A 23694-nucleotide genomic window follows, 5' to 3' on the forward strand; every position below is an offset into this window, starting at 1 on the left:
GACTGGGAACTAGATCCTCCCAGCAACACTGACGATGACGACCCATTGACATCCATTTCACGTCTATTGTAAATATTCCTTTGACCATGAAGATACTCATTTCACTCTAAAATAAGCTTGCTTGACAACAGGATACTTTATATCCGCAAAAACAGCCTTAGCGCCTTCATTAAGTCTGTTTCAATGATAAATTCAGTTGAACCGTGAAAGGATTCTGAAGTTCTGATGTATTCACAGCATAGTAATTTCTCTGTTAATTTTAGTTATCATATTTTGTAATGATAAAATGGGGGAAATTTGAGGGAAATTACTCATTTTTACTTTGTAATAGTTTTGTTCTTGTCCTTTTTCTGTTCATCAGAGGATAACGCCTAAGAAGTCCATGTCATGTCACTGAGATCAGTACAGAATGTTTATCTGCTATACAAAGACACAAATATGTTCTTCTGTTTAAGGTTCATCTGCACAAACTGCTTCTTATTGGTACACAGAAGTGTGTCATGCTCTGCTTTTCATATATATAATAGTGGTTCAGCACAAGCGCTTCAGAGCGCTCTCATTATTCTATCCTGCTTTCTTCTATACTGTATTAACCATCTTTCTGTAATAAACCTTTTTACCTTCAGAGGACAAGTCTGCGAGTGTTGTCTAATTTCCATGACAGGAGTTAAAATGATGACTTTTAATAATTAGAAAAGTGAATGAATTGTTATTTTATTCAGCGTTTATGGACAATAGTGTAAGGATCCTGCAAACCATTGATAATTAAAGTAGATGTGATATATTTACAATGTGGCTGTGTTTCAATGATTTTAAAAGAGTGTAATGCAGATTTATGTCTGAGATTACACTGTATTTACTACAAAATATACCACACCAGAGTCACATTAAAGTCATGTCCAAAAGTTTAGTGAAATAAACACAAGTGTGTGGTTTGGGACACACCCACAGCGGACTGATGATGGGGTTTATGTGGCCTATACAATGAATAGAGTGTGAGTGGTTGGGGACACAGATGATGATGATGATGATGATGATGATGATGATGATGATGGTGGTGGTGGTGGTGGTGGTGATTCTGTGACCTATAATTAAATAAATAAATAAAAAAACCACGAAAATGTTTAATGTAGGGAACAGTAGGTAAGGTGACATTTAGATCACAGCTCTAACTCCTCCTCCTGAAGACACACCCCCTTCTTCTCTTCATCACTGTGTCTCTGGTTCTTCTGCACATTAACTGAATATGCACTCATCCTGAACAGAGCTTGATCACTCCATCACATCAACATGAATCCATTCAATCATTATGGATGCACTTACCTGGTAAAGATTATTATTATTATTGTTGTTGCTGTTGTTCTTTCTAACAATACTTTCTTCCTACTTCCTGACATTTTCTTTCCTTATTGTCTTTCTTTCTTTCTTTCTTTCTCCCGTGTCCTCAGTTCCTATTCACCGTGGCAGTTGTGGGATGGCATGATCTGGATAACAGCGAGTATGACTGCTGGCCGTTGGAGAAACCGGATGAGTTGAACATGATCGACTGTGGAGGTGCCATTACATTTACACACACATCATATGCATTATTGATTTTTAACAAACTGATTAATGTACATTAATATCTCATAGAGCTCACAGAAAAATAAATTACACTTGGAACGAAACATCACATGTTATTCAATAACTAATACTAATACTTTGTGATGCCATGGTGATGTGTGTGTGTGTGTGTGTGTGTGTGTGTGTGTGTGTGTGTGTGTGTGAGTAGGATTAGAGATGGCCTGGGTGTTGCGTCCTCCAGAGAAGGTTCTGAGCGGTGAAGAGTTTAACGTCATTTACTCAGTAACGGTTAATGACAAGTTTTACCGGTGGGCCGTGGAGCACGATGTATTCATTCACAGGTATGCACACATCCGTGTGTCTGTAACCTCTATTTCTGTCTGGCTCTCGCTTTCTATCTGTCTGTTTTTTCTAGAATTTTCCCTCCACCTTTTATCTCTTTTCCTCTGTAGTTTGTTTCCCTCACTCCATATTCCTCTCTTTGTTTATACTTAAATTGTTTACATTTCTGGGTCTTTATCTTTCTCTCTCTTGTTTTTCTCCCTCCATCTCTTGTGTGTGTGTGTGTGTGTTTGTGTGTGTGTGTTTGTGTGTGTGTGTGTGTGTGTGTGTGTGTGTGTGTGTGTGTGTGTGTGTGTGTGTGTGTTGTAGGTCCATCAAGGACGTTGATGAAGCTCGGCGTTTCTGTGAACAACAGGAGTGTCCCAGTAACTGGAAAGACGCAAACGGAGAGAACTGCTGCATTCACCATGCTAACATCCACTCCTGCCCTATGGGTTACATGGTACACACACACAAACACACCCACACACACAAAGACACACACACACACACACACACACACACACAAACACACACAAACACACACACATGTAAATTTCTCTCGCTCGCTTTGTAGCAAGCCGCGGAAGAGAGGATCTGTGGCCCGTGGATTCCTGATGACGGCAAAATCTTCACACACACCATCTCTACATCAGGCAAAATGACCCAAACCAACTGGACTGCTAAGGTCTCTCTCTCTCTCTCTCTCTCACACACACACACACACACACACACACACACACACACACACACACACACACACAACATGAAATCCTGAACATAATAACACACAGAGACAGGTTCACACTTAATCTGTGCACCTTGGAGAGTTTGGACACGGTGAGGTAACAGAGCAGCTTTTTAATGGCCCTCTTGATGGCGAGTGTCTCCTTCTCCACAACTGCTCTGTGGGCGAGAGTCTAATAAGGTCTAAAGTCAGGGCATTTTTTTTTATCTGGATGAAGAAGGCTTCAGTGATGGGCATCCATTTCACTGTTAGATCTTTATGAGAAGAAGAAGAAGAATTTGTAGACACCATATTTTCCTTCCCCGATGCCTCAGGAGGTCACGGTCAATTCTGTAGTCCAGGTAGAGACACTCTGCCAAAACCAGCTGGCATTTTTGGGTTGGACATGAGACCCAATCCTATTTCTTATACTATCCGAAGGAATCAGAGATGCTCTATCAAGCTCTCTATGTGGATTACAATGTCCTCTAAATAGCAGAAAGGAAAGCAGCATTGGACAGCGTCCATCGTCCAGTCACTGGCAGGTTTCTAGAGCCCAAATGAGGGACCCTGTACTACCAGAACCTTGCTAAAAGCTCATGAGATCTAAAACCAGAGGCACCGGTCAATATTTGTTCATGAGCACCAAAGTCAAGAAGTATTTCAAATTTTCAAGGCACTTGATGACCTTCTCAAACCAGGGCAAGGGGTAGACGTCAATCATTAACCTCTAAAAGTCACTGCAGAACCTCAGGGTTCCATTACACTTAGGCAGTTGGGCTAGACTTGAAGCGTCTCAATTTCTCCAAGCTTCAGCATTTTTCCAGCCAGGCTCCAGATATGTGTGTCTAACCCCAGCAGGTCCTAACACTGGGAATCCCAAAGCTCTATCCCCAGCTTCCATATTGCCTTCCGTTTAGGTCACTGGGCCAGTCTTCTTGAGGTTCTTCTTGATGTTCCAAGTTACCAAGAACAACCTCACTGCTGTTAAGGGCTGTTAAGGGCTGTAAAGTTCCCTCATCAACGAGTGCTGGTGCAGTTGTTGTACATGGCTGATGACTGGGTGGAACAGCGAGGGCCTCCTTGACTAGCTTTTGTCTAAAAGTAAATCAAACAGCCAGGACCTTGTTGAAGACTCAGTAACCAGGACTGAGGCCTGGAGGTCAGCTACCATCATCCACAACATGGGTTTGTGGGCCAATGTTCTGGCAGTGGTGGTTCAGTGGTTAGAGCTCTGGACTACTGAATGGAAGATTGTGTAAGCTGGTACCATCAAGCTGCCACTGTTGGGTCCCTGAGCAGGACCATTAAATTTCATCTGCTCCATGCACTGGCTTTCCGCAGAATCAGCATATATATATATCAGATATCAGCTAGCATAATCAGAGCTTTAGCACCAGGCTAATAGGCAGAGTTACTCAGGGAAGTCAAAGTGAGAGAAAAAAGTCAATGTGGGCACCTGGGGCCGGGCTCTATCCAATTGTTTTGGTGGATCCGTGGGTGGTTGTGAAGATATTGTGCTCTAAGGGTTCACATGGTTATCCAGGTTGATTCAAACATCTTTACAATCATCTCAACACACTCACATGGAACTGAAACGTTGCACACATGATTAAAGTATTAATTAATTGTTGCGTGATTTCCTCATTCTTCTTCCCCGTGTATGCCCCGCTCCCGTGTGTAGGTGGTTCTGATCCACGAGGGTCTGACGTCTCTAATCGCGCACATCCGTGTGGGGAACATGCAAGTGGCTCTGGAGGCCAAGAGCACCGTCCTGCCCACCATCTGTACTGTAACATTGTTCTTCATATAGAGTGTGTGTGAAAAGTGTGTGTGACTGTTTCAGCCGAGGGGATTCAGTAGCTTTATGGTGATGGTGTGTGTGAGGAATCATGGCGTGTCCAACTTATGTGTGTGTGTGTGGGGGGGGGGGGGGGGGGGGGGAGTGTATGGTGACGGTGAGTATCAGGAAGAGAACATGTCCAGCTGAATGTGTGTGTGTGTGTGTGTGTGTGTGTGTGTGTGTGTGTGTGTGTGTGTGTGTGTGTAGTGTGTGGTGACGGTGTGTGTCTGGAAGAGGAGAGCTGCTCCACGTGCCCAGCTGACTGTGGTGATTGTCCTCTGAGTGCTTCAGTACGTGCCGCTATTGGGCTAATTGTGACCATCATCATCATCAGCTTCTTCACAATTGCTATGGTGAGAACACACCACACACACACACACACACACACACACACACACAGTGACACTGATGTTGTTCTGTCTGTAGTGGTTTAGGTATCAAAAACAGAAGTTGTTGTGGGATGAGAGCTGGATCATAGATTTCAGTGAAATAAAACAGGGTAAGTGTGTGTGTGCGTGTGTGTGTGTGTGTATTCTAGCTTCTGTATTATAGCTTTGATAGAACAGGATGTATAGATGTCATAGCAGGGTAGCATGGATGTTGGTGTATATAGGATGTCAGGGTTTTTTTTCACTCTGTGCGTGTGTGTGTGTGTGTGTGTGTGTGTAGACCATGTTGCCCAGGCGACGATGGGGAGTATAATCAGTGTTCCAGCTTTGAACATTGACTCCAACGCCAGCTGTGTGACGGGACTCAGCTCCTGTACCGGCATGCAAGCCTCACGCAAACAGCTGTACACAAACACCAGCATCTAGTAAGCACTCGTTCATACACACATTTACACACACACTTACATACACACACTCACACACACACACACACACACACACACACACACACACACACTATATACACACACTCACTCACATATTTACACACACATACATACACGCACACACACACATACATACATATATATATATATATATATACATATATATATATATATATATACATATATATATATATATATACATATATATATATATATATATATATATATATATATATATATATATATATATATATATATATATATATAGACACAGACTCACTCACACACATTTCCTACTTGCTAATTTTTAGTGATGGACGAACTGTCGCTGTTAAGAAGATTAAAACGAAGACGTTTTCTCTGTCAAAGGTCATCAGGCAGGAAGTCAAGCAAGTCAGGTAACTAACACACACACACACACACACACACACGCAATAATAATAATTGATGTATTACGTATATATTACAGTATAATAAATCACTAATATGTGACCCTTAATGTGAAACATTACTTATCTTTTTCATAATTTGCTTATTTGTAAATCATTCCATGTAACAAATTTGCATCTGTTTGATGTTCTTGTGGTTAAATGTCTTGTTCTTGGTGCCGTGTGTTGCCTAAATTAAACAGAAACTTGCATTATTTATTACTATATTTCCTCAGAGAACTCGACCATCCAAACCTGTGCAAGTTTTTCGGAGGTTGCGTAGAGGTGCCCAACGTTGCCATAGTAACGGAGTACTGTCCCAAAGGTAGCCTGAACGATGTGCTGCTGAACGAAGAGATCCCGCTGAACTGGGGCTTCAGGTACACACTCAGAATTAAAAATGGTTCTTTGTATAGTTAAGGGTTCTTAAGCTGAAGAACCTTTAATTATACTATGCTAAAGGGTTCTAGAGTTACATTTTGTTACATTAATGTAAATAGTTCTAATGATAATAGTTTGTGTATGTTTTGGCTGGGGTTAGCTGAAAAATGGTTAGCTAATCTGAAAACATGACCTAGCTAGGTTAGCTAGTGTGTTATAAACATAATATAATAAATCATTATATGTTTTTAAGTGTTATCTATTAAACAAATAATAAAGGAACATTAAATCGTTCTATGATGTTCTCTTAAGAAAATAAGAGAAGATACCTTTCATTCTCTATCATAAAGAAAACTTTTATCTGAAAACATTAGCTAGCCGTGTTAACGTGCTAGATTATTAGATTTATTTGATACATTTATTTGGCCATTTCATTTTACTGAAAAAATAGTGAAATAGTTTTAGCAAAGGAAATTCATAGGTATAAAAATACATAAATGTTACATAAATATATAAAATATATAATAAATTATTATATAATGTATATATATATATATATATATATATATATATATATATATATATATAAAGTGTGCTATAAAATCTTTTTCATAAAGTATAATATAAATATATTAAATAACGTCAAATTCTATACTGTATTACAATCTTATATCATTAAAATATAATATAGTAAAATACGTAGTTAAATTTTATATGCTTAAATAAAAATCTAAAATCTTGTTCTTTGCAGGAAAGAAAAAAATCCTTTATTTGTGTCATATCTTGTACTTTTAAAAACATTTATCTATAAAGGACACGTCGTTAATGACAGTAAAGTGTCTGATGTTTGTAGGTTCTCGTTTGCAACGGATATCGCACGTGGAATGTCGTATCTGCACCAGCACAAGATCTGTCACGGCAGACTCAAATCATCTAACTGCGTCATCGATGACCGTTGGGTGTGTAAGATCACAGGTGTGTGTGTGTGATATTTGACTGATAAAACACACCTGTATTATTTATACAATGTATATATGTAACTGTAAACAAACAATTAAACGTTAAAAAAGATAAGAATTTGAGAACATTTCAATTTTCTAGAAAGCGCGTTATACTCGTCTTGTGAAAGTGTTTCCTATAAAATAACGATGTTTAAAGAATATTTTTGTTTGTTTTTAGAAAGTTACACAAATACTGTAGATATTTATATAGAATCATTTACAGCACAAATTCTATGTTAATCTAATGCTCACTTAAAATTTTTAAACACTGTTGCATTGTGGGTAATTGTTCTAATCAAAATGTCAGGTTTTACACTACGTAGATGTAATTGGTAAGTCAGACGTGAAAGTGGGTTAGCATGGACTTGAACCAGTCCTTGAAAGTTTTTTTTAATAACAAAACCTATGAGACTGATGAGGCATTGAAATGGAAAAAAACCCCGCAAACTTTTCTGTAAATCGGTACTAGTTTCCACCGAGTTCTCGAACTTCAGCTAGATCGTTCAAATCTAAGCATGTTTGTGATTGCATCAGTATATTCTGGTGCAGCATGAAGGTGTGTATGTGTGTGTTAAGAATATAAACGGCTAACTATTTTAAAAGCTATTCTTAAATGGTCACAGTCTTTATAAATGTCATAATAATCAATCACAATATCAAAATCTCTTAAATAATAATTCTGGCCAGCTGGCTAACACGAGCTAACTTAAACAGGATGCTAAACCCAATTATAAACGTTACAACGCTAGTCATCTAGCTAACATGAGCTAAGCCACGAGCTAGCAGAAATAAAATACAGAGTATTTTATAGCTAATAAGAATAAATGACAGATATCGTGGTAGGTTATGACAGTACCAAGCTAGCACATTAGCTAGCAGGCTAGTTACTCAGCTAGCTATTCACTTATTAGCATCTTGTTAGCATCTGACCTGTAGGTTACCATATTTTGAATTTAATATTGTTCCCTTTTACACTTGGTGGGTTTTATTTGGGTTTTCTTTGGTTTACAGTACAGTCAGAGTTTGCCACATTGTGTATCATGATGTGTGTGTGTTAGATTACGGCCTGTGTGTGTATCGGCGTGAAGACTGCGCTGAGCCACTCACCACCTACCAGTTGAGGCTGAGGGATGTGTACACTCCTCCTGAAGCTCAGAACGGAAACATGGAGCCCACACTTACTGGAGATGTGTTCAGGCACGCACACACACACACACACACACACACACACACCTCTGATACTGTGTGTGTGTGTCCCCACAAGGCAGAGTATCAGCAGTGTAAATATTTCATTAAACAGGATGTGTTCAGTTATTTATTTTTGCTCTGTTTTTATTTCAGTTACTCGATTATTTTGCTGGAGATCGCTACGAGGAGTGATCCTGTCCCTGTGAGTGTCTATGTGCTGGTGTGTGTGTGTGTGAATATCATATATATATATTTACACCACAGCGCTGCTGAGTTCTGGATGATGATTGGTCAGAAGGTGGTAATTAGTTCTCTATAACAGCAGCTCTGGCAGTAGCGCAGGTTTATAATAATGCACTCGTTCTTATACGTTATCGTTCCTCTGTCTCTCTGTATCTCTCTCTCTCTCTCTTCCTCTCTCTCTCTCTCTCTCTCTTCCTCGCTCTCTCTGTCTCTCTCCCTCAGGTGGAGGACACTTCAGTAGAGAGTGCCTGGTGTCCTCCGCTTCCTGAACTGATATCTGGGAAAGCTGATAACACCTGTCCCTGTCCTGCTGAGTACGCAGAGGTACACACACACGCACACACACACACAATCCTAAAATATCAAAAAAATTATTAGTTTTTTTGCCATTTGGCCTAAAACGCTTTCGTCTGCCTCTCTGGATCATTATTCCTCGTTTCCTGCTCCTCAGCTGATTCGTCGATGCCGCTCCCATAATCCCGCCCACAGGCCGACCTTCGAGCAAATCAGAAAGTTTGTTTACAGGATCAACCCTCACAAAGTCAGTCCAGTGGATATGATGATGAACCTGGTGAGTACACACACACACACACACACACACACACACACACACAGAGGAATCTATAATATCCAATTAATCTTTGTGTGTGTGTGTGTGTGTGTGTGTGTGTGTGTAGATGGAGAAGTACAGCAAACACCTGGAGGTTCTGGTGGCAGAGCGCACACAGGATCTGATGCATGAGAAACAGAAAACTGACCGCCTGCTCTACAGTAAATACACACCAGTTACCACACACACACACACACACACACACACACACTCATGCACACACACAAGCAACTCATAAAACTTCATTATGACCTCTGTCCTTTTTTGTTTAAAGCCCAACTCTAATCCATCAACACTACCATCACATCATTGTTCTCTGTGTGTGTGTGTGTGTGTGTGTGTGTGTGTGTGTGTGTGTGTGTGTGTGTGTGTTGAAGGTATGCTTCCGAAGCAGGTAGCTGATGATCTCAGACAGGGGAAATACTCTCAGGCTCAGAGTTACGTCAGCGCTACCGTCTACTTTAGGTACATGCACACACACACACACACACACTATTGTCTTTTTTACTTTTACTGTCATTTTGTTTATTAATTTAAATGAGACACTGATCTGTGTACACAGTGAGTATAAGTGAGTAATAGCGACGTTAGATTGTCTCATTAAAGGAAAGTAATTCAAAACAAAAGTTCATCCTACACCGGGAAAAAATTATCCTTAGTGAGTGAAGATATCTTAAAGGAAAAGTTATCTATATTTTGAGATTATTACGTAACAAATATAACCTTTAATCTAAATCTAGACATTTTTCTCATTTCAAGTTGAAATCAGCAGATAATTTTGCTTCTTTCAAAAACGAAACACAAAATCTCACAATAGAATAAGATTAAGAAATAGAAGTAGAGGTAATAATCTTATATTCATTTAAAAAAAACAATCAAATAAAGAGAGATATTAGTTACATTTGCCAGTAAAGCACCATAAGTCCATAAAGCAAGTAAGAATTAAATAAAAAGTAATGACTTTTCTTTAACACCTTGTGTGTGTGTGCGCGTGTTGCTCAGTGATATAGTGGGATTCACGCAGTTATCCAGCACCAGCACTCCATACCAGGTTGTCGACTTCCTGAACAAACTCTACACAACTTTTGATGAAATCATCGATAATTACGACGTCTACAAAGTGGAGACCATCGGAGATGCCTGTACGACCCGTTTCTCTTTCTAATGTAGAGAGATATGTGTGTGTGGATATATAGATATACAGCTGTATGATGTATGTGTGTGTGTGTGTGTGTGTGTATAGATATGGTGGTGTCGGGTGTGCCGCGTGAGAATGGGATCCTCCACGCGTCTGAAATCGCCAGCATGGCCCTGGATCTGGTGTGTGTGTGCAAAACGTTCAGGATCCCACACAAACCCCAAACACAGCTACAGATTCGTGCAGGAATACACTCAGGCAAGAGCACGAACCCACACACACACACACACACACACACACACACACACACACACACACACACACACACACACACACACACATTTGGAGTCATAGTGAAATTGTTTCCAGTCTAACATCACGCTGTGTGTGTGTGTGTGTGTGTGTGTGTGTGTGTGTGTGTGTGTGTGTGTGTGTGTGTGTGTGTGTGTGTGTTGGTCAGGCCCGGTGGTGGCGGGTGTGGTCGGGACTAAAATGCCACGGTACTGTTTGTTTGGAGACACCGTAAACACAGCGTCACGCATGGAGTCCACAAGTCAAGGTAAACACTATCACACTCAGAGCGGTGCTAACCTCATTGTCTCCCGTAAACACACACACACACACATACACACACACTCTACAACTACACTTTTACTCATTAATCGCACAATAAATCTGCATTTAATATCTGCAACAGTGTAACATACTATTTAAAGATGCAAATAAACTGCATATAAAGTCACAATCAGAAGTGAAGAACAGTATTACAGCATGTTGTGGCTGATTTACAAACAATAATCATGTAAATGATGTCATTACGTCAAGAAAACAAAAACATACATGCTGAAAAAAATTCTTGTAAAAACAAATTGTTTTCGAGATTTTTTCTCACATGCACATCACATCACAAACTCTCGTTTTCGTTTAAGAAATAATTAAAAACCTTAGAAAAACATGAGGTCTTATTTAACCATCCGTACGCCCTAGCTCTGAAGATCCAGTGCAGCTCCAGTGCGTTTTACCTTCTGGAGGAAATCGGGGGATACACACTCACGTGCAGAGGAGTGTTACAGGTCAAGGTGAGTCACATACAACATCAACAGTATTCTCAATCCTTACCTTCTGTTCAGCACCAGCTGTGTGATTTCTAAACAAATCAAACCAAAACAATTATTAATGAACACCAAAAATCAGACGGACAGTAGAATTCAGAAGAGTGGATTCGTCTATTTTAATCAATGCTCAGATGTAAGATGATGAATGGGCAAGGAAGAGAACATGAGTGAGAAAAACGTGCGTTTTAATCCCATCGGGCGTCCCAGAGGATTAAAGAGAGTGAGTAATGATGAGTAACGAGCGACAGGTGATTAATTAATCACCGCAGCAAAGCACTAATGAGAGCCGGAGATGTCCCATGCTATACGAGTGGCTGTTATAGAGACACAACTGGGACACATGCAGTGTGGATGCGATAATCCTGCAGTCGTCTGTGTCATTTCGCTCTAAAACAACAGACTTTCTGCATATTAATGGAATTATAATCTGGTTCTAAACGCTGAATACCTTTCTCACTCATCTGAAAAGCTTCTGTGGGAAATTCAGTGGCTTCTGTTCCCCGACTTTCCTTAATAACACACAACCACAGGTCACTCTACATTTCTACAGCAAGAGGTCTGATGTGCAGTTTTCCTTTCTCTCCATCTCTCCGTCTCTCTCTCTGTCTATCTCTACATCTCTTTCCCTCACTCTCTCTGTCTCTCTTGCCATCTCTCACTTTCTGTTTCTCTGTCTCTTCCCATCTCTTTCTCTTTCTTCGTTTCTCTCACTTTCTTTTTCTCTATGTTTCTTCTCATCTCTTTCTCTTTCTCACTTTCTCTCTCTTTACTTACTTACTCTCCCCATCTCTCTCTCTATTTATCATTTTCTATCTCTCAATCCATCACTCTCTCTCGCTCCTTCTCTCTCTCTGTTTTTCACCATCTTACTCTCCCCGTCTCTGTTTATCTCTTTTTATCTCTCAATCTGTCTCTCTCTCTCTCTGCCTGTCTTTAACCATCTTACTCTCCCCATCTCTCTGTCTCTCTCTGTTTATCTCTTTCTATCTCTCAATCCATCTCTCTCTCTCTCCTTCTCTGTCTCTGTATTTGTCTCTCTCTCTCAGGGTAAAGGGGACATGGTGACGTACTGGTTGGAGGGGAAGCAGTCGGTGAAGGTCGGTAAGGAGGATAAGAAGAATAAGGAGAATACGGAGAAGCGAGTGGACGATGTAGACAGAGAGCAGTTTAACCTTCTCCCTGGAGTCTGCAACAACAACACCAGCAACGACCTGCTATTTGAACCCAACTAACACAAACACACACTGCGACACACTCTGATCAACCCTGGTTTTTGACGAAACACACTGTCACATGACAGGACGGTATGAACACAGGGTGTGTACTCAGTGTACTCCTTAATATCTTATTCCTAACGTTTATATTTAATTACTACAAAATAATCTGTAGATGGGACTAATGTCAGATTCCACACTTATTTATTAGCATGAGATGTAGCATGGTGTTTATCTGTAGGAAGGTCGGTATGTTCGTCTGTGCTTCGCTGTATGCTGTGTGTAGTTATACGGAGATTACCTCAGGTTTGTAGGAAACTTACGTGTATATATATATATATATATATATATATATATATATATATATATATATATATAATGTATGTTTATAGAAAATACAGTAGCATTGTATACAACACATTTACTGTTTTGTGGAGTAAAACTCCAGAGAGAGAGAATTCACACATATCGGACAAACATATTAATGCTGAGAATTTGTAGGAACTTCATGTCAGAGATTTCAATTAGTAAAAATAAATGAATAAATATACTACATGACATCATCAGCTCAGCTTTTTGTGTCTTGGATGATCGAGATGCACGGACCCTGTGGACAAGAGACACTTCATCTTTCTCTCTCTCTCTCTTTCTCTCTCTCGCTCTCTCTCACACACACACACACACACACACACACACACACACACACACACACACACACAGAATGATAAAGAGATATGCAGATATACACATCACAAAGATAGCAGAGGAACAAAAGTGAAAAGAAAGAGAGATTTGGTGATTGGTTAGACGAGGAGAAAGAGCTCAGGTGTGCTGAAGTGAAGACCCACCTGGGACTGAGAGAGAGAGAGGGAGAAAGGGGTGTGAGAGAGAGAGAGAGAGAGGAGAGAGAGAGAGAGATGTCCTGCTGGAGTGTGTATGTGATGTGACGGCTGCAGCTGACTCTCCCACTGCTCTGTGATTGTAACACACTGCACTAAAGACCATACTCATTTACACACACTTCATCAGTACACACTGGGTTCGTCAGAGTGTGTTAGTGTATTTTAATGTGTGTTTGAGGTCACACACACACACACACACAATCTGCAGCACTGAACCTTGCATAATAGAAAACTGAGTAGACCAGATAGACAAACAGATAACAGGAAGCAACGGAAAGAAAGAAATAGGCAAATTGCTATATAATAGAAACAAGATAAAACCCAGAAATTATGAGATAGAAACACTGAAAACAGACTGATAGATAGATAGGTAGATAGAGTGTGTGTACTGATGTTGGTAATTAGATGAATAATCAGGATGTGCTCTCTGTCTGAAGTGCTCATGCTAATTAGATGCGTGCGCACCGCATGGGCCACAAAAGAGCCCTCACACGCTTCAATCAATCATTTCATTAACATCAGAGAGAGAGAGAGAGAGAGAGAGAGAGAGAGAGAGAGAGAGAGAGAGAGAGAGATCAAAGGGTTTCCAGAAAAACATGAATCTGTGAATGCAGACTGATGAGAAAAACACTCTCGCTCTCAGGTTTGTGCTTTCACAATCAACCAGGAGCAGCTTCGGGAAAAAAGTATTGTCTCTCTCGTTCATTAAGGATGTCATTAATCCTGTACTTGAGTAGTGGTGTGTGTATGGAGTGTGGGGGTGGGGGGTTTATGTGTACTGTATGTGGTGTGTGTACGGGGTGTGTATGGAGTGTGTGTAACAGAACTCAGAGTTTAAGTCATTTATATACACTACACCAACATAAATATCATACAGATGACATTAGAAAGCCTGGATTATAAACACCACACACACACTTCATATTAGTGTTCAGTTTAAGATATTTTTAATGTAGTTATATTGAGATGTTTTCTAAACAGTCAGAAATAAACACAGCACGTCTTTATTCCTCTTATTCTACAGCAATTTACCAACGAGTACAATGTTTTATCAAGGAGTGTGTGTCCGTGTGAAGGAGTGTGTGTGTGTGTGTGTCCATGTGAAGGAGTGTGTGTGCATTTCTGTCTCCAGGCTGTGTCTCGGTGTGTGCGAGTCTCCTCCTTCACGTTTGTGTGTTGATTCTCTTCTCCAGCTCCCACTGTGCAGCTACACGAGCGCTGTAGATCACAAACCCCCAGGACACCAACACCACCGCCAACACAATCTAACACACACGCACAGGGTTACAGCCTCTTACACCTTTCTCTCACACACACACACACACACACACACACACACGTTCATACAGCACACTGAACCTGTCTGTACTGATCTGAAGGTGTGAAAGAAAGAAAGAACTTGTAGATAACTTGATGATATGAACAAAGGAAACAGAAACAGAAAGAAACATATAGAGAGATACGAGACTAGATAGATAGATAGATAGATAGATAGATAGATAGAAGCAAATAGTGAGAAAGACAGGGACTAAGAAAAATGGAGACAAAAAGCTTAAGATCAGAAAGAAAGAAACAGATGATGATAGACAAACACAGATAAATAGATAGACAAACGGATAGAAAATAAAAAGAAGGCAAAAGAAAGCCAGAGGGACATAAAGTAAACAAGAAAGTCTTTAGTTACAGAAACAAGATTGCCGCTTTAAAAAAAAAGCGGTTTAAAAAAATTGATCAAATGGGCAGTGTGCAGTTAGTCCCACATTATTATTATTATTATTATTATTATTATTATTGTTGTTGTTGACGAAAGTATCAAAAGTAGCGTCTCTGAAGGGTTAGCTAAGCCGCTACAGTACTCACTGTAGACAGGATTGTGTCCAGAGCGCGCTGACTGACGCTCATCGTCATCATCATCTCTACACTACACACAGATACTGTAATAACAGATTATTCAGATACAGAATTCTCTGTATAATATCTCCAGGTACAGCCAAGCAATCCGCGTCGCCATAACAACAGGCGGAAGTAAGCTGAACAACAAGCGGAAGTATAGCGCCCCCACGTGGACGCGCGGCGCGTGAACGTGACTCTCTCTCTCTCTCTCTCTCTCTCTCTCTAAAGTTTAAAAAATAGACTTTCAAACAGCTTCAGTCACGATTTCATTAAATGGAGGGGTAAAAAATACGAATAAAATAGATGTATGAAAATGAAATAAGATAAACAATCATGTAATTAAAAGAAAAACAGTTATATTAAATTAAACTTGTGATGACAGTTAACGGTAGATTTTACTGCAATCTAAATTTTGATGTTGAATGTAGAAGTAAGATCAGTTACAGCTCAGTCTTGGATTCAAAACAAAACACATGGATTCAAGATGCAATAAATAATAGCCTACAGGCAATCACAGAAATAATATAACATTAAATATCATTCGATTTAAAACATTAACAATTATAAATCACGCAAACGGACAAGGGAAGATATTGTTTTACTTTTATATATATATATATATATATATATATATATATATATATATATATATATATATATATATATATATTATACTGAATGTCTTCATTTCTCTCCGTGATTTGTATTTATTTAATTTGATGTAATTACATCTCCAGGCCGCTAGGGTGCACATGCGCGTTTCTCCTCTTCTGATATCCGGCTTTCTTCTGCTGGTCCCTTGAAGGTTTTTCCTCTGTGGCCGAACTGGACAGCAAGCGAAACAATGACCTTATTAAAGTTATGAACTTGGTATGATGATCGTGGGATGATTGGAACGTTTCGATCGATGGATGTGTGTAATCGCGCGTTTTTAAAAGCTTTACCGTAACAGGAGCTCGCGCAGCAGCAGCGCTCTGAGGTAAGATAACTAACATGCTAACAAGCTAGCTGCCAATTTGAATGTCTAATTATTCTCGCCGTGTTTCTCTCTTTATTCCCTAAGATGTCACCGGTTTCATTGCCGTTTCAATCATTTCCGTGTGAATCCTTAAAGCGCATGTAATTTAGTCGTGAATGTTTGTTTGTGCTGTTTATTTTGGAAGAGAACTCGTTTTTCTTATGAAACATTTGAAAAGCAGTGTTTGTGTGAGGGTTTAACAGCTCGTGATGGTTTAATTACAGTCATTTGTCCAGATGAATTGCACTGATTATAAAAGAAAAGTGAGAGGACATGTCCAACCTTCAGAGTTCTTCGCCATTGGTTTGTAAACAAAACAAATAACTCAAGGATTTTGTTTAGGAGAAGGATGTTATCAGCAGCTTTAGCTTTGCAAACTACATTCCTGAAGTAGTGTAACACAGACTGGGGAAAAGAGCACTCGTTCTGCATGTTTAATGTTCTAGAAGTGCTGATGATGCGCATGATCTCGAAAAGTGACATGGTGTGTGATTTTGATCTTAAAGATGATGGCACCCACAAAGATTAAGCTGCGTTTGAGGAAGAAGGAGAAAGGCTCGACAAAGTCATCTCAGCGGCAGCGGCAGCAGTCACTCCGTCCTGAGACGTCCCCGGACTCAAAGTGTCCGATCTGCCTGGACCGCTTTGTGAACGTGGCATCTGTGGAGCGCTGCCTGCACCGTTTCTGCTTTCGCTGCATCCGTGAGTGGGCCAAGAACAAAGCGGAGTGCCCACTTTGCAAGCAACCGTTCCGCTCCATCTTCCACTCCGTGAAGGCCGAGAATGACTTCAAAGAATTTGTTGTGTTGGAGGACAACACGTCGAGCGCAACCACATCGGCATCAGCAACTGTTGCAGTGACTGCGGCAGCGATAGCGGTGGCCCCGGCTGGCCAGAACGACGCTGAAAGCACGGCAACACGACCTCGCCGTTCCAGAGCAACGAGGACCAGGCGGAGTCAGAGAGCTCAAGACCCCGCCCCTTCTGCTTCTTCGGTGGATGGCGTGGCTCTGGATCACGCGACTTTGGTGCAGAGAGATCCAGCTTGCCTGCGGCAGCTGCTGCCATGGCTACGCCGAGAGCGAGTCATGGGAGCCAATCCCAGTGAGCTCCGCCCCTTCCTGCTGGCACGCACTGACCACATCCTGCACGAGCTGGTGAGCTTTGCACGCTCCATCGAGGCCATGCAGTGTCCCCCGACCCCAAGCTATGAGGAGGACAGCGGCTCACAGTCATCTATAATCAACATCTCAGAGGTCTCATACACACACACGCGCACACACACGCACTTGGAGTGTGCTTGTTATTACATTTAACATTGTAAAGTAAGGTACATTAAACATAAAGGGACGGAAGGTAGATAGATGGATGAGTGAGTGAAAGGATGGATGTTGTGTATGGATATAGATTGATGGATATTTTACGTGCTGTGTCTTTACGTCTGTGTCTCTGTACAGGATGATGATAGCGAGGAGGCAGACGTTACCGAGGACACCACCCAGGAGCGGGTACCCCCGGTTCCCATGGCAACCAGCAGCGAAATCTCTCTCAGCCAATCTGCTTGGGACGACGAGACTCCAGGCCCCTCCTACTCCACCCTCGGTCATCCACAAACGGAGGAGGTGGAGCCTGAGGGGAACCAATTAGGAGGAACCGGTTCTGCCACAGAACAGCGTGAGCACAACGATGACGACAACGACGAAGACGAGTGTATGATCGTGGGTTACGTGAAGCCAATGGCTGAACGAACTCCAGAACTCGTGCAGCTCTCATCTGACTCCACGGAGGAGGAGGAGGCGGGGAACGAGAACGAGGCGGCTGTCATGCAGCCAGTAATGAAGGCAGAGTTGTCACTGCCATCTCAAGAGCAGGCTCCACTCTCCCCGAAGCCATATCCCTCCACCTCGCACACGGAGAGAGGAGACGACCTGGAGCAGTCGCGAGAGCAAGATCCTGGGAAGCTCTCACATCACAGGAGGAAGCACCACACTCTGAGGCGCGGCTTTAGGAAAACGTCGCACTCGCTTTCAGGGTCACGTTCGCAGACGAGCAGTGAGAGTTCCCCCCCTAGTGGACATTCTATAAAAATCGGCAGATCGCATGTAAGATTGAGCTGCGGAGAACCAAGGAGGCACTTATCAGGGCGGAGCCCCGCCGTAATCGCCGAAAAAGGCTGCTCCTCATCGGAGGAGCTCTTTCCAACTCGTTCCATTTCCACACGGGACAAATCGTCCAAGTCTTTCTCCGCATGGGATTCGCCCGGTCACGACGGCGAGCGCAAAAAGAAGAGGAGGAAGAGGAGGAGAGAGAGAGAAACCGAGAGGAGTAGATCTCCTCATCGAGACTCACGGCATCGCCATGGTGACCGTGAGCTCTGGCTTCGTAGCAGCTGCAGCAGCAGCAGCGATGCGGATTCGCACCGGGAAAAACCTGCCGGGAAACGTAAATACAAAACGCGGCACCTTGAGAGAACGGCTTGCCGTCGGAGCAGCGGGAAATCGAGGGAGCGGGAGCGAAGTCCGAGTGTGGAAATCATCTTCGAGCGCCGGGCCCCGGATGCACACTCCAGGGGCAGGAGGCGCAGAAAGAGGAGTCGGAGAAAAGAAAGAGAACAGAACTCACCTACTGTTATCACTATAGACAGCGACAGCGGCAGCGATCGCACAGCTGACCGGCAGAACAATCTCGTGGATGATGACAGAGACGACGTAGCTAACGATCACGCTGTCGAATACCAAGATCACACCGCTGACGACAATGAGCGCGTTACGGACTTCAGCGATCACACCATCGATTATCAGGAACGGCTCGCTGAGTTTAGCGATCGTACTGCCGATGACAAAGACTGCGTTACAGACAGGAGAAATGGCACCGATGACTACAGACGTGGTGTTCAGAAGGTTAGCGATCAGGCCGCTGAGCATCAAGACCACACTGCAGATGTTCGCAGTCACGCTGCTGATTATAAACACAGTGTGACGCAGGATAACAGTAACAGCGCTGACTATAAAAAGGTAAGCGGTTACACTCCAGACTCTAAACGCCGTGCTGCAGAGGTTACCGATCGCACCACTGACTATCAGGAGTCGCTTCTGGACATTGACGACAGTCCTGACGATTTTCAGGACTCCGTTACGGAGATCAGGAACCGAGGCGAGTCAACTGCGAGTCTTTTGGACATGCTGAACCTGGAGCAGTGCTTGGTGGACGTGGTGCAGCCAATCAGGAGAGTCGAGGACGACAGCCACAGGGCAGCGACTCCGCTCTCGGACACGCAGCTGCTGGAACTAGAGGACAGTCTGTTGGGGGAGGGGCAAGGGGCGCTTAGGAATGGCACCGTGGACCAACAGGAGGCGGGGTTTATGGCTCACACGGACCCATCTGAGACGGAGCATGAGAGGGACTCGCGTATTAGTGAACCCTGATGTATAGAACTATACATACACACACACACACGTATGTGCATTTGTATATGAGACTTTGTCGACCCAGGTTAATTATCAAAGCTGTTTTTTTTAAAAATTCTTTTTCATGTTTTTTTGTTTGTTGTGTTTTAAAAGTTAAGCCAAGTGTGCAGGAAACATTTAAATTTTTTATTATTGTCATTGTTTTAGTATTTATAATGCCTGTGATGAAGTGAATAAAAGTTAATAACCTGCTGTGCCACAACACACGTACAGTACACACACGTACACGTTACACAATACACATTTGTCTGTCTTAAACTCAGGGAACTTGTGGCAAGTGTCCACTTCCTTAATAACCACCATGCCTCTTACATTCTGTGTGTGTGTGTGTGTGTGTGTGTGTGTGTGTGTGTGTGTGTGTGTGTCTGGACTGTGTCGGTCTCTTTGACTGTACAGTGGCGAAATGATCAAAACCAATGGTGCAAACAATAAAATAACAAAGCAAACGAGTTTCTGACTGCTGGAAATGTGTGTATGAGAGGTCAGGTGTGGTTTGGATTCTGAGAAAGAGTTCTGTATGAGTTCTGTGAGTTAATGAACATTAGTAGCTAGCGTGTAATGTAAGCGTATATAGCTACCAGTTTAGCATTTTGCGAAATGCATATGTAAATCTTCAAATAAATGACATTGTCTCCAGGTGCACCATTTGTACCTGATATTTAAATGTAAATAAATAAAGCAGACTATAACTTTATTCCCATCCCAATCATGTACAGTCTCGCCGAGCTACTGCTTCCACTTCAGATTTTTCACTGATCGTTGCGGCCAAAAACGCTCGATTTTGCTGCGGCTTTTTTTTTTTTTTTTTTAATTCACGACGTGACTTGCGTAGTTTTTTTTAATGCAGAAAATTAGTAGAATTGGTGAAATCGCAATCACACGCAATAGTTATGCACGCTCTTTTCGCGGTGATGTTTGTTGGTAAATGAGACCTTTTAGCCGTACGCACGTTCGACACTCGTGAATCGTAGAGGGCGTGTGACATCATCACAATGCGTCTCAGCCCAAATCTACAGTAATATTGGAAAATCGTCAGCACCTCAGAATATTGCGCCTCGATTGTGCGTTCATTTCTGCGATCGCAAGTTCCTGGAGGGACTGGTTAATGAGACATCGAACACGAAAACGAGAAGTACATGAGAAAAAAGCCAACATTGAAACCCGACAGAGATCATCAAAGTTTTCTCCGAATAATCGCACTGACCGTAATGATTACGATGACTATCTGTGACATCACAGCGACGCACAACCTTGAACTTTTCACAGGAATATTGGACACACAACACCAAGCAGCTAAACACATCAATGATATTTCAGTAAATCAGGGTGGTGTTCAACTTTAACTCCTCTGGTGTGTCTGGAATAAACATTATATCATGAACAGCATGTGAGCATCGATAATCCTCTTAATAAGAGGTGCATGGTGAATACCCCGAGAAGCCATGGAGTTTAGTTTAGTGTTATTACAGGTAGTCTCCGCTTCCTCGTTCTGCGGAAATCAAACTCTCTTTCGTTTCTTCGCCACACTGTTGAGTTTCAGTTGAGTTTCAGTTTCGTTTCTTTCAGCTGCTTTGTCCAGCACATATCCGTGTGTGTGGAGAGCTCAGAGTCAGTCATTGGATCATGTACGAGTTGGAGAAGGAGTCGTTGCGGCTCTACAGTCACTACATCGTCCATTTTTTACGACCCTCTTACATCCGGGGATTTCTGACAACATACCTGGAGGAAGGTAAATATTTCTCAATAACAAAACCGCTGTGTGTAATCCTGATCAGGTTTCAGCTGATTTAACACTTATAATTCAAACACCTCGAGACCATAAATAATAAATATTCAAGCCTTATTATTTATTCATCTGTTCCTGATATAAATTTGAGCTTTAGTCTCGGGTATTTATGCTTATTTACGTGCACAAGGTCACATCACTGACTGACTAGCATTAGTTTTAATGCTTAATATAATATTGTGTTTAGAAACTGTCTGTAACCTTATCACCACATGAATGGGGGTCACAGATCTCTCTATATAGAATTGATCTGTGGTGGGGATACTGTAGGGGGGCGTGGCCTGTTGTTCAGGAGATCAGACTTTTCAGGGAATTCCGTTTTGAACATGGCGGCGCCCACAGTTTAAATAAAAACACGGAATAGTAGCGTGTTTTAAGGTTTTTAAAACAGACTCTGAGTTTGTGTGTGTGTGTGTGTGTGTGTGTGTGTGTGTGTGTGTGTGTGTGTGTGTGTGTGTGTGTGTGTGTGTGTTTGATTTGCTTCATGATCACCAGGCACATGAGAATAGTTTGGTAACTGAAAGGTTTGTGATCTTTTTCCGGCTATGCTAACACCTAGTGGGAATTGGCTTCCATAATGGTTTCCATTAGGGTTTTTGTGATAGAGTTAAACCCCTATAGGAGCTTCAATTAATGAGAAGCTGTTTACCTTCAGAATAAAATTAGATAAGGCATCAGGAACAACACATTCCATTAAACTACCACTACAAACCACCAGAAATACATTAAAGCCAATTAGTAGAGTGATGTTAATGGTTGATGTAATATATTAGATTTCACCATTTGAAACATGAAGCAATGGACTGGCAGGTTGTCCAGTGTGTACTCCCATCTTGTGCTCGGTGTTCCCGAAGTCCATCGCCACCCAGACCAGGATAAAGTGCTTACTGAAGATTAAGGAATGAATAACTAATTATCTCACCTGGGCGTATTTTATTAGCCATTGGAGAGCATTCCATATGCAGAAGGAGGGTAAGACACGCTGCGAGCATTCACCTGTAATACCTGTGGAGGTGGTGAAGTCATTTAAAAAAAACTTCATTGGAAATTATTTTTCTGACAATATAAACCCATTGTATGGAAACAGTATACACTGGAGACATCTGCTGGCCAAACATCTGCTGTGTAAATGATGAACAGCCAAGAGCAGAGGTTCCCAAACTTTTCCAGGGCAAGGCCCCCCAAATGGCATTAACATTTGACCAAGGCCCCCCTTTTGCAAGATGTCTTTAAAACACATTAAAAATACAGACTTCTGAATATATCCCCCTTTTTAAAATGAATAATTACATCTTACATTTTTACATTACATTAGGAATTGATTATGTGTGTGTGTGTGTGTGTGTGTGTGTGGTTGTCTTAGAGTGAGAATGTATTTTTCACACCAAATTGTTGAGGCCCCCTGGGCACCCCCTGCCCCCACTTTGAAAGCCACTGGTCTAGAGTATATAAACCCAACATTACAAACAGTACATTTGGGCTGTAAAGTGGTCAGTGTTATCCTAAAATAAACAGAGCTGAATTTATAACGACAGAAATAGAAGTAAACCACCATGATGACATTTTTAAGGTAAGCTTTGTGTCACTGCGGTCAGAATGTCTTCTAAAGAACTTTAAGGCTGGGAACGGAATAGCAACAAGGTCCCTGAAACGCCTGTCTCTGATTAAAGCTAAAACACAAAACCAAAGTGAGCAGTGCGTTTTACACCATCACTGTAGAGAAGATATTTAAATATATATTTTTAAAAATAAGTCAGTAGAATGCAATAAACAAGTTTCTGAGACTCATTTTATTTTGGGAATTAGTGTGCGTGACATTTTCCCCACTAAAAAGATCTGAATCTTAATATAAATCTATTTTTTAAAAATGGTGTGTGTGTGTGTGTGTGTGTGTGTGTGTGTGTGTGTGTCTGTGTGCGTGTGTGTGTGTATAAACTCCTGCATTACACCTGAACAGAGTATGTTGAGAAGATCATATCAAAGGAAAGGTTGTCACAGACAGAGGCAGCTCAGATGCTGCT

At 41.7% G+C, this 23694-nt stretch overlaps 3 protein-coding genes and 1 long non-coding RNA gene across 5 annotated transcripts in view; 3 read left to right on the plus strand and 1 right to left on the minus strand.

Moving 5' to 3' along the window:
- Positions 1–1290: 1290 nt before the first annotated feature.
- On the plus strand, positions 1291–12912 carry LOC108275604 (atrial natriuretic peptide receptor 2). Its single transcript, XM_053686365.1, has 23 exons — positions 1291–1326; positions 1449–1554; positions 1772–1904; positions 2215–2347; positions 2462–2572; positions 4296–4398; positions 4662–4807; positions 4881–4953; positions 5124–5268; positions 5601–5687; positions 5954–6097; positions 6952–7073; positions 8158–8296; positions 8441–8489; positions 8753–8854; positions 8982–9101; positions 9208–9301; positions 9518–9605; positions 10143–10282; positions 10384–10536; positions 10739–10837; positions 11266–11357; positions 12440–12912. Exons 1-23 carry the CDS (start codon positions 1291–1293, stop codon positions 12623–12625), a joined length of 2601 nt encoding a protein of 866 aa, XP_053542340.1. The 3' UTR covers positions 12626–12912.
- Positions 12913–14433: 1521 nt separating this feature from the next.
- LOC108275729 (uncharacterized) lies at positions 14434–15572 on the minus strand. Its single transcript, XR_001814752.3, has 2 exons — positions 15370–15572; positions 14434–14774 (listed from the first exon to the last, which is right to left on the minus strand). It is a non-coding gene; the product is annotated as an uncharacterized LOC108275729 (long non-coding RNA).
- Positions 15573–16151: 579 nt separating this feature from the next.
- Positions 16152–20336, plus strand: LOC108275721 (E3 ubiquitin-protein ligase Topors). Its single transcript, XM_017486641.3, has 3 exons — positions 16152–16381; positions 16927–17676; positions 17878–20336. The coding sequence occupies exons 2-3, from the start codon at positions 16927–16929 to the stop codon at positions 19843–19845; spliced, it is 2718 nt and encodes a 905-aa protein (XP_017342130.1). The 5' UTR covers positions 16152–16381; the 3' UTR covers positions 19846–20336.
- Positions 20337–21314: 978 nt separating this feature from the next.
- rigi (RNA sensor RIG-I) overlaps positions 21315–23694 on the plus strand; it is an 11176-nt gene continuing 8796 nt past the window's right edge. The window contains exons 1-3 of one of the 2 annotated variants that reach the window (XM_053686053.1): positions 21315–21356; positions 21454–21616; positions 23631–23694. The exon at positions 23631–23694 is cut by the window's right edge and continues 68 nt beyond it. In XM_053686053.1, the coding sequence (XP_053542028.1) occupies positions 21330–21356; positions 21454–21616; positions 23631–23694 (254 nt within the window). In that variant the 5' untranslated portion in view covers positions 21315–21329. 2 annotated transcript variants of the gene reach the window in all.

This window comes from Ictalurus punctatus, chromosome 15 (assembly GCF_001660625.3).
Source record: "Ictalurus punctatus breed USDA103 chromosome 15, Coco_2.0, whole genome shotgun sequence".
In the NCBI taxonomy this organism is placed as follows: domain Eukaryota; kingdom Metazoa; phylum Chordata; class Actinopteri; order Siluriformes; family Ictaluridae; genus Ictalurus; species Ictalurus punctatus.

Coding starts and splice junctions, on each gene's coding strand:
- LOC108275604 (XM_053686365.1), top strand. CDS start 1,291: ATGAATCCATTCAATCATTATGGATGCACTTACCTG. Junction 6,098..6,951: donor CCGCTGAACTGGGGCTTCAG/GTACACACTCAG, acceptor TGATGTTTGTAG/GTTCTCGTTTGCAACGGATA. Junction 8,297..8,440: donor CTTACTGGAGATGTGTTCAG/GCACGCACACAC, acceptor TTTTTATTTCAG/TTACTCGATTATTTTGCTGG.
- LOC108275721 (XM_017486641.3), top strand. CDS start 16,927: ATGATGGCACCCACAAAGATTAAGCTGCGTTTGAGGAAGAAGGAGAAA. Junction 17,677..17,877: donor CTATAATCAACATCTCAGAG/GTCTCATACACA, acceptor GTCTCTGTACAG/GATGATGATAGCGAGGAGGC.